At 39.7% G+C, this 11,339-nt stretch overlaps 1 protein-coding gene across 1 annotated transcript; it reads left to right on the forward strand.

The window, feature by feature from the left end:
• Window positions 1–583: 583 nt before the first annotated feature.
• On the forward strand, window positions 584–11,007 carry LOC104161300 (lysine-specific demethylase 3B-like; the record flags this gene model as incomplete). The annotated part of the gene is made up of 7 exons (XM_009699677.1): window positions 584–746; window positions 3,216–3,329; window positions 3,786–3,891; window positions 5,409–5,533; window positions 6,958–7,026; window positions 7,944–8,522; window positions 9,762–11,007. Coding segments are annotated over exons 1-7 (2,284 nt in total), but the record flags the coding sequence as incomplete, so codon positions are not given.
• Between the last annotated feature and the right edge of the window lie 332 nt (window positions 11,008–11,339).

Here is an 11,339-nt window from a genome sequence, read left to right on the forward strand (position 1 = left end):
AAGGTAATGAAAAATCTAGTGACGTAGGTATTTCTGGATAATCTCAGGCCATCCAAAATATTTGCATTTGTTTCAGGAAGTTTAATAAAAGCAACACAAAACTTCTGATTTAGAGTGGATTTCACAAACACAAACTTCCCTGGCTGAAGAGGTTAATTCTGTGAATGTCAGTTAACCATACAGACCATCTGTTGAAGTGCCAAGTAAGAGTGTCTGAATTCTTTAGGAAAAACCCTGATGTGAAAGAGGCTTGTGTTGAGTCACCAGCTGTATTTTGGGATGAACAATTTTCACATCTTTACTTTTGTATGGGGAAACGCAGCATTTGGAGCCAGTGATGTGTGTTTGGGGATAAATAATTTTTCATAGGTTAGTAATTACTGTGAATTTGATTCCTGTTTCTTTTGTAGTGTTTGATAGCTACGTAGATGTGATTCTCAGTGTTAGCATTACAATACTTACCCTGATTTTTCTGACTAAAGCTACTGTCTCCTGATCCATAGGGATTGTAGGAATATTTTTTTCTATTTAGTGTCTGAAAAGAGCTGAAATGCCTTCTAAATTTTTTTTTGTATCAGATCTTTGTGGAATTCGATGGCTGTAACTGGAAGCAACATGCCTGGGTGAAAGTCCATGCTGAAGAAGTTATAGTGTTGTTGCTGGAAGGATCATTGGTTTGGGCACCTCGAAATGATCCAGTTATGCTTCAGGGAACTCGAGTCTCACTGGCACAGTGGCCTGCACTGGTGAGTATTTGGCCAAAAGCTCTCATGTCCTCAGAGGTTTGCATCAACTCTACTGTGAAACCCAAGGCTTGGATATCATACAGGGCGCCATTTTGCAGGTACCAAAATTACTTGGGGATGGATTTTTAAAAAAATGATAAATAGGAGAGCACTTAACTGGGAATTATAGTGCCTTTTGGAAAGGCATCTGAGAAGCAGTATGCTTCCAGTTCCTGACCCAGAAATTGAAAGATGTTACCTCAAAGAAACGAGATACTGTTTACCAGGGTGTCTCAGAAGAAATGTGGTACGTATCTGAAAAGATTATTTTTCCATGTTTTAGAACTTTCAGTGTGTTAGGCTTTTCTGAATTGTGAGAATAAGCCGTTCGTTCTTACTATGGACTCTCTAGAGCTCTGTATGGTAAAGGTTGCTGCATCATTTTAATAGGTATTCCTGAAGGCACTTTGGAGAAGAGAATAGACTATGGTGGGCTTTGCCTGACCTATAAACCATAAGTTGGCTACTCCTAATCTAAACTAAAAATTTGATTTCAGTGTTGTTGTCAACATTAACTAAAATGACATGCAAAATTTTCTCTGCTTTCTTGAAGTGGTTATCCTTATTGCTGTTAACATGGCAGTTACATGTCATGACACTTGAGACCAAAGCCAATATGTTTTAGCTAGCATATCTCAGTACACCTGTTTGGCAAACATCCTCATGAGTATATATAGTGAAGAGCATTCCTTACATCCTTCCTTCTTCTCTTAGTGGCTTCTGAAGAGGAAAGATCATTATATGTGAGAATCCTATGCTCATTTTCATGTTGTCTAATTTTTATTTTTTTGCCCTTCTTTTGCTTCTTTTCTCCTCCTGCAGTCCTTTGGCTGCTTGGGATCCTACTCTCTGCTTCTTAATGCTACATTTTGTGCATGAGCACATTGAAATGTTTTTTCCAGTCAACAACCTTGTGTCTTGGTAGAATTTGAATTTTTTTTTTTTTTTTTAAATGGACCCTTGGGCTCAAAGCAACAGGTTCAGCGCTGCATCTTTCTCTGAGGGTTTCTTTTTTGCATTTGTTTTAAGGCAGAATAAAACCAGGCCTTTACAGCAGAGATTGTGCGTATAGTGGTTTTTTCCATAGGTGGAGTTTCTTTTCAGTGTTTTTCCAACTTGTCTTCAAGAGTGAACTCCAGTGTAATTTCATCTGGGAAACTATGTTTAAACAGGATCAATTTCTTTGAGATGATTCCCAAGTATCTTTATCAGAGTGATTTGAGGGTGTTACCAGAGTCTGCGCACTGATTGTGTAGTGAGTTGTGTCAGAACCTCTTAGAAGGCTGTTAGAAGCAAATATGGGTCCACTAAGATCCCAGAATATTTCCACTGTAACTCAAACTATATCTGCAGACTTGCTGAAAAAGTGTTTCCATCCCCTATACTCTGGACAGCCACGTGAGCACTCAAGCTTTCGCGAAATAGTAGAAGCCTATGCAAATAACTGCATGGGAATGCAGACTGGAGTTAGCCAAAGCACCAGAGTGCATATGTGCAATGTAGACAATTCCGGGAAGCCAACTACATAGCATTACAAAGTGGGTGGTATTTTTTTGGAGTGGGGTGGTGGTGGTTTTGGGTTTGGTTTTTTTTTTTTGAGATATACATTCATAAGTGATGTATTCATCCTTCTTTGTCTCTTTCTTGTAGTCCTGTTCACTTCTAGGAAATAGTTTTACATAAACTGCAAAAATTAGTGTTATATTCATACTGTTGTGTACAGGAGAATGGAGTGTGAACAAACTTGATGAGAGCTCTTAAGGGAAAAATGTCATGAATACTTGTGTGTTAAAATCACATGAGTGTGAGACAGATAATGTGTTTCAAAGACTTCAGTGGTTGGCAACTTCCTCTTCCATCAGCAAGTTGACATTATAGGGTTATCATTCTGATTCTGTGAGGTATTTTTAGTGATTTATCCTGCAGCTTGAATATCAATAGCACACCTGTTACGAAATTCAGTTTTGCACAAAACACTAGCAAAAAAAAGCTCTCCTTTAATATTATGTGTGTAAATGAGTTATACCTGACTTCCATATAGGAATAAAAATGCTCCTTTCAGAAGGCTATTCCTGAAATATATAGGATAGTTTGAACCATTAATCAAAGCTTTTTTTTTGACGTGAGCATCAGAAGGTGCTTTCCTGTGAAAAAACAAATACCACAAAAGATGTTTTCAGTTCTGCTTTAAGTTCCAATGAAGAAGTGGAGCCAATTTTCCGTAATTCCTTCTTGTAATATGCCACACTTGCAAGAATTATTGGCTTAGACATAATGAGTAATAATTTGCATTAAAACTCAGGGTGGTGCCAGTTGAGAAATTAATCTTTTTATTCTTTGTGATAATTAAATAGCATGTGAAAGCAACTATTGTTTGTGTGTATGTGTTCTCAGTCATTTTTATAACCTTTGTTTTTTGTTGTTCATCAGACCTTCACTCCTCTAGTAGATAAGCTGGGATTAGGCTCTGTGGTCCCAGTGGAGTTTCTTCTGGACAGACATTTACGTTTCCTGTCTGATGCCAGTGGATTACGTTTGTTTCAGGTATTTGAACTGTGTTCAGTTAAAGTGCAAATTTAACTTTGTGCTGTGCTTGTTAGATTTTTATTTTTTTTTAAACTGTTCCACTTATATTCTTGTCTTCCTCCTTTCACTGCCCCGTCATGTATTTGCATTTGTTTCCCTGCTTTTCCAGCTGCTTATGCTAACCTCCATCTGCATTTGAAAAGTCCTAGTTCCTCTCTATATTGGTCAGTGTGAGAGCTAGCTGTCAAGCATCCCGTAGCTGATAATTGCAATGGCAGTTTTGCAACAGCTTTTGCATAGCTAGTCCTTTTTTTTTCTCCTGGAATGTTCAGCAGTATTTTTCGTAATTTTACTTTTTTTTTTTTGGTTTGTCAGTCTCTGGGAGTGGTCCAAGAAGAGCTATCTCTTAAAAACTAATGACTTTATTACCTTAAAAGACTATACTTTTGTGTTAAAACTGTTTGTTGTTAGCAGATGGGAACAGAGAATCAAAATCAGATTCTGCAGGAACAGCCTTCACTAAGAGAATCTGTCAATGCATTGATCAGTGACCAGAAGCTTCAGGAGATATTTAGTAGAGGTGAGACTATGTTTTTCTATCTCGGAGCTACTTTTTTGTGGAACAGTTAGGCTATGGTGGGATTTGTGAAGGAGGACAGTAATAGTATCTATTACTGTTTGGTTTGGAAGGTCAATTTTCTGTATTGTTTTGCAAGTTTGTTACAAAGAAGTGTTGTTTTGTCACGGATACAGTAAGCAGTTTCTGAGATCCAACCAGAAATACCTACTGGGAGTGATCACTGAAGATGTGGTTAAAGTAGGACAACATATTATTGATAATGTCCATGTATTTACAACTTCCCTTATTTTAAGTTTTAGTTTTGAATTTTTAAAGTTTTAGTCCTGTTCTATGGTTCTGTTCTATAATTCTGGAAATTTAGAAGTGAAGTGACTCTGTAGTTGTTGATCTTTAAAAAAATTATTTTGTTATGTCAAATTCAAATTTTGGCATTTTGATAATTAATATATGAATTGTTTAAGTTGAAAGTCTGGCCATGGCTGCTCAGCATAGAGTTAATACCTTAACTGTTGTCTGGATTGTGTATTGGGGTTAAGCCTGATTGCAGCTTTTGTTGTCAGATTGGGGTCTTCTAGCTCAAGTGCTAAAACGATTTTCTATCCAGAGTTTGGGTTCATGGGCCAGGTGACCACCCTAGAGGTAGGCCACTATTACATTTGAAGGACAATGTAGTTCTTAATGGGGATTTGATGCCTTTTGGTTAAATTAAAATGTTTATTGATAAAAATACTGTGAGGACGATATCTCTTACATAAGCAAGTAGTTTCAGAATTGTCCAGTTTGCAGCCTTCTTCTGAAGTGCCTAGTTCTGGTTATATCAGATATAGGCTGTTGGATCATGTGGATTTTGATGATCTAATATTAACAAAGTTTTTTTTGTCTGGACTTAGGGTAGGAGGAAAGCTCTGCATGCTGATATGGAGAGTGAGGGCAGGGTCGGAGGAAACCTTTCTGTAGGTGATCCGTTCGTTACCTGTGTCAAAGAACTAAGACTGGTTGGTTTAGAGACATTGGATATTTGTGCAATTATATTAAATTTTCCACAGTTACAAATATATGTTTCTGTTCTGAACTGCATGCAGTTTTTACTGGGACTTGATGCATCTGGACTGAGTCATAATGCTATGACTCTCCATTGGATTGATGCTTCATAATTACTGACCTGTAGGTTAGAAAGCAAAAGAGTTTAGTTAGCAAGGAACCCCCGCCTAGCTTGATTTTTGTCAAAGGAGTGAGTTTATTTTGATCTTTCGCGGTTTTTTTTTTTTTTGCTTGTAAACTGTTTTAATTTTGTCTTTACAATAGCTTTGACTTGGAGCAATGAGGGCTTATTGGCTTTTTACAATAGAATGCTTGGGTTGTACAGGATTTGCAGCAGAAGCCCTAGTGTTTTAATTTCTTTCCACCTGAAAGATGACACTTCAAGCCCTAATTATATGCACATAACACTTATGACTCTTAACTAGTTATGACACAAAGTTTGTCTGGAAAATGTACTGAAAGTCCTTCTTTTCCAGGTCCTTACAGTGTCCAAGGCCAAAGAGTTAAGGTTTACCAACCAGAGGATGAAAATAGCTGGCTTTGTGGTGTTGTGAGCCATCAAGACCCGATAACCCGGCTTATGGAGGTGTCTGTGACTGAGGTAAAAATATGAAGCACTGCTTTGGTGTTACTAAAATACCATTCCTCAATATCTCATGGAGAATGACAGCTTCACCAAAACTTGTACTTTTGGTTGTTTGTTATTTGCTTTAAAAGATGAGTAATTATCCATGTTGCGATTTGCAGGTTTTTTTTGGTTTTTTTTCTGTTATGGTGACTTTCCACAATAAATGATGATACACGGCCCACTTCTATAAAAGAAGCTATAAGAATTTCTTTGGAAATGAGTACTATATGAAAAAATGTTGGAAGTGGCTTTCTGGATGGGAGAGCATGCTGATGTACAGAAAGCTACCTTCTGGGTCTGTTATGCTGTGGTCTTCCTATACCTACTCTCAGCTCCTATCTGACAGGCTGTGCAAGTGGTTTGAAACAAGTGTAGCACAGAAGATGAAGACTTAGTCTAAACAAAATTGATGTATTGTAGCTTAGACTGTCTACTTTTGCCCTGTTCCTATCAGTAAACCTAGTAAGTATTGTAAACAGCATGGAAAAATCTGTATACTGATAGAGTTATCTGGTTTGTATTATATGCGTCTGTGCAGTCTGACAGGTAGTTCAGTATTCCCAGCAACCTGCTCCTTATGGCTTCCTTTTTCAGGAGCAACTAGGAACAGGTCTGTGGTGCTCTGTGTAAGTTACTGTAGCAGCAGCGCTCTTCCCTTTTTTTTGGGTCCCGTCCCATGTCCTGTGCCTCCCACCCCTGTAGCCTTTTCCGTGTGCAGAATGAATGCACTGAATGTGCCCAGTAAGTCCTGTGTACACATGCAGTAATCTTGCACTCTGACTACTAGATCAATTGCTGGTGCACAGGAAAAAAGTATACTATGTATGGTAAAAAGTATAGTATTTTGGAGAGGCATTGAAATTGTGGAGTATATGCTTTCAGCAGATACACAGTAAATTGGGTGCTTCCTGGGATGAAAAAGGTAACCTCCAAGCACAGTTAAAGAGATTATTGGGTATTCATTGCTCCTTTTGGGGAGACACTGATGAGTATAGTTAGCATAAATTGATGTGCTTCCTTCTGCTGGTCTTTTCTGCATCTAGCAGAGTGAATGTGCAGAAGGCTAGAACAGTACTAAATCAAATTGAAGAAGAGCTGTGTTTTAATGCAATGAATGCCTCTGGAGATGCTCAGTAGAACAAATATATAAGAAAACAGTGGTAGGAATCAAATCTGAAAGTTTTTGAAATAGAGAAGGAGCAAAAGGATAGAAGGTCAACTGGAAGACTGTTGTATTACTAAGGGAGTGGGGCAGAAAGAAAAGGCAAATGGGAGAGGGGCTGCAGAGTAACCTTGTGTTTAAGGTCTCTTGTGTTAATACTATATACTCTGATTTAAAAACTAACCTCCTCTTTTCTTCCTCCTACCTCCTCAATATCAATCTGCATATAAATTAGAGTGGTGAAATAAAGTCAGTGGATCCTCGACTGGTTCATGTGGTGATGGATAACGCTTCTCCAAGTGAGGTACTACAACAGTTCAAGTCTTGTATATACAGTATGAAACTTCATAAAGATTTAGATATAAAACATCTAAAACATGGAAACAACTGAAAACCGATGCTGTGTTCACTGTGGGCTTTTCATAATGTGAATGGAAGAGGAAAACTTTCTTTCCCACTTTGAGAGATGGTCATAGCTTTCTTTAAACAACTTTCTTTTTTCGTTGAGGCCTGTTTTACTAAGTTCAGCATGGATCTTGGGAGGGGGGTGTGAATGGTTATGGGGGTAGTGCTCTGATAAAGAATGTCTTTGTGCTCATTGCCTTTTTCTAACAGGATCACTCTGTGCTTCTTCACAGACCTTTGTAGACATTTCTGAAAATTACCATCTGGCTTCTCTGAGGCAGGCTTGTGTGCTTGTGGCATTTCATTGCTTCAGTTGAGAGGTTCCATGATAACATGTGAACATGTGTACATGTGTTTGTACCCTAGGCTAAAGGGCAAGTTATCTCCTGTAGTTAAATATTGTAGGCTTTGGGTAGTGGACAGAAACTATACCCTTTGAAAGAACTGTGGCGATTAGACTTGGTGCAAAAATTAGTGTGCAAGTAGTTTTCATACATTAGCAAGAACTATGTTGGAATATGGCCGTGTTGCATGTTTCCCAAAAATCTGCCATGATGTGCTACATGCTATAGCAAAGTACCTCAGCTAAAAATCTTACTGTGAAGATCTTATTCTAGTAGTAAAAAAAAAAAAAAAAAAGGCTGCACTTATGTACGTGTTCTGTGTTCACATAGTATATTTCCTTAGGTGTCTCAATTTGTGATTAATGTTCCTAAGCTTAAGAGTAGTGTAACCTGTTCTGTTCTAACAAAAAATGTTCTTTGAAAGATATCCTGATTGTTCTGTTTAGTGATTGCATGGTTTTGTCTGTTATAGGGAGGGGGCCTAAAAGCAACTAAATCATCTAAAGGGAAAAAGAAGAAAGAAAGTCTGGAGGGGAAGGATGGACGGAGGAGGAAAAATGCTTCAGATTCTGGGTGTGATCCTGCAACAAAGAAGCTAAAGGAGAGGGGTGAGGTGGATAGCAATGGTAGTGATGGAGGTGAGGCAAGCAGAGGTCCTTGGAAAGGAGGCTCCAGTAATGAAACAGGACTGGATCCAAGGGCCAAACAGTTGCCTTCGTTCATTCCTCAGATTAATCGTAATATTCGCTTTGCCACTTACACCAAAGAGAATGGCCGAACACTAGTAGTCCAAGATGAGCCGGTTGGTGGTGACGCACCATTGCCCTTTACTCCATTTTCCCCTGTGGCTGGACAAGCATTACTAGTTGGATCTGGATGTAAAGAGGCAGGAAAATCACTGGAACAGGTTGGCCAAGGCACGATGACTTCTGCAACTGCAGTTACTACAACTGCTTTGACACCAACAACTGTGAGAATCTCTGATACCAGTTTGCCAGCTGTTACTGGACAGGAGAAACTGAAAACAGGCCGATCACAAGCCCAGGGAGAGGTAAGTACATGAGACAGCATATTCAAGAAAGACGTGCGTATTTGCAAGAGATGTTCTGCAACATATTCCTGTTACAAAGTGTGTCCGTGGAACTGAGAAAACTACTTTTTCTCTGATGAATCCCTCCCCTCCCAAAGGAAACCTTTCTGTTATCTGATCTAAGAAAGAACTCAAAAGAAAATTAAGGTATTCGGTGAAGGAGTTGTAAGAGACAACTTTTTAGCACTCTTTTCAGTCTTAATCTGAGAAATGCAGCCTTAAAGTCACTTTAGGCACTCCACTTAATTAATTTTATTGCGTCATACAGAAGATAACCTACTTAATATCTCTTGGCTTCATATAAATATGTGTGAGAGTGCACAGAGTTGAACATTTAAGTTATGTAAAAAAAAGCCTCAAAACCAGAAAAACAGTGAGGCTACATTTAGAGGACCTTTTATAGGTACCCAACTTGTCTGTTTACAGCTATGATATCTCCATAGTAGAAAAATGAGCCAGTTACATCTGGGACTAAAAAGAAAGAAATAATTAAAGCATTTGAGATGGATACCTTTAGAATAAATTTTAATAAAGTGCTCACTCTGGAAGCAGCTTGAAGACCTTTTAGTTTTGTCTTCGTTCTCAAGGGGAAAAGCGGAGAAGTAGAGAGGAAAGTCTGTTAAAAAAGAAATAGAAGACATTTTAAGTAATCAAATGAAGGCTTTAAAAACAAAACAAAAGCTTGCTGTGACCAGGAACGGTTTGTTCGCTAGCTGCTAGAGGGCTTGCTTTGTTTAAGTAACTTTGCAAACGAAGTTAATTATTTCAAGGGTGCTGGTTAAATAGGAGGAGGTTATCGGGATGATCTTGGGGGAGGGTGAAAGATGGGAGATTATTGGAAAGCAGTTTCAGTTAAGGTTCCCTTCTTGCTGATTTGAATTAAAACAATCAGCAGTTTAAATAACTTTTCTGTGAATTAGTTCACCTTGTCTTGTGTCTCACTTTTGTTCTAAGGCATGATAAGACATTAAGTGTTCGTTTTCTCCATGTGTCTTTAGTATGTTATGGACACCAATAGCTCATTAGTTTCAATAGCTTGTAGGTGGGAAAAATTAGCCTAGCAGAATCTTCAAAGAAGTTTCTTCATTGTAAATAATTCTGCTGGATGTTTCATTACGGGTGGATAAGTAGATGAACTAAAGTATTGCTGAGTCAAACAAGAATCCTTCCATAGGCTAATGCTTTTTAATCTTGTTTCAGAATTCCCGAAATTCACTTTTGGCTTCTTCTGGATTTGGAGTCTCTCTCTCAAGTGCTTCCCAGTCCTTGGTATTTGGGGGTGGAAGGAGCCAAGCAAATGGAGTGGTGACTCCAGAAAGCAAGCCTTCTGGATTTTCTTTTGGCTGTAGTACTGGACAAGAGGCTCAGAAAGATTCTGATCTGTCCAAGAACTTGTTTTTTCAATGCATGTCCCAGAATCTACCTTCCACTAACTACTTCACGGTCATTTCAGAGAGCTTGACTGAAGATGCCTCTAGTCGGGACTCATTCAAGCAGTGTACGGAGAGTGTAGGTGCTGGGATATGTAAAGGTAAAATTCTTTCAGCGGACACTAAACCAGGAGCCCAGTCTGGCAGTTCTGTGGAGCGGAAACTGCCTGTGGAATCTATGCCTACCCTTACTCCAGCCTTTTCACGAAGTCTGTTGAATACTCGTCCCCCAGATAGTCATGAAAACCTGTTTTTACAGCCCCCAAAGCTATCAAGAGAGGAACCCTCAAACCCATTCCTGGCATTTGCTGAGAAAGCAGAACTTAGTCCTTTCAGTGGCTTTGCATCTTCATCTCAAACAGGGGTTTCCACTCCCTCTACGCCTGTGGGTCATAAGGCCACTTCTGGCTGGCCGGAAACACTCGCCTCTACAGACTCTTCTCTAGCTAAAAAGAAAACCTTGTTTATAACAACTGACTCCTCAAAGATGATCTCCAGTACTCCTGGTGCAACAGTTGCTGCTGGTGTTCAGAGCCCTTCCACTGTAGGGAATGGCCGTTCCAGCTCACCAACCAGCAACCTGACACAGCCTATTGAGATGCCCACACTTTCCTCCAGCCCAACAGAAGAAAAACCAACTGTTGGGCCTGGGCAGCAGGACAATCCTCTTCTGAAAACTTTTTCTAATGTGTTTGGCAGACATCCACCTGGCTTTTTCTCTTCACAGGCAGAGTTTCCACAGGAGAACAAAGCCCCTTTTGAAGCTGTGAAAAGGTTCTCTCTAGATGAGCGGAGCTTGACATCCAAACAGGACTCGGACTCCAGTACCAATAGTGACCTGTCGGATTTGAGTGACTCTGAAGACCAGTTGCAGGCCAAGGCTTGTATGAAGGGAATCCCAGACCACTTGATGGCAAAACTAGGCCCCAATGCAGAGCGCAATGCTGAATTGCTGCTGGGGAAAGGAAAAGGGAAGCAAGCCCCAAAGGGCCGGCCTCGCACAGCTCCCTTAAAAGGTGAATTGAATGCAGGGTGTCTTGGAAGCAGAAGGAGGTGGGATACTGGGATATCTCCGATGTGATGAACTATGTGAACTAACCACAGGTGTAAGCCTCATTTACAGAATCACAGAATTGATTTGGTTGGAAGAGACCTCTGGAATCATCGAGTCCAACCTTTGCCCCAACACCACCATGTCAGCTAGACCATGGCACTAAGTGGCAAGTCCAGTCTTTTAAACACCTCTAGGGATGGTGACTCCACCACCTCCCTCTGGGCAGCCCATTCCAATGCCTAACGACGCTTTCTGTGAAGAAATGCCTCCTCATTTCTAGCCTGAGCTTCCCCT

Source organism: Cariama cristata, unplaced genomic scaffold (genome assembly GCF_000690535.1).
Source record: "Cariama cristata isolate BGI_N322 unplaced genomic scaffold, ASM69053v1 scaffold41900, whole genome shotgun sequence".
NCBI lineage: Eukaryota > Metazoa > Chordata > Aves > Cariamiformes > Cariamidae > Cariama > Cariama cristata.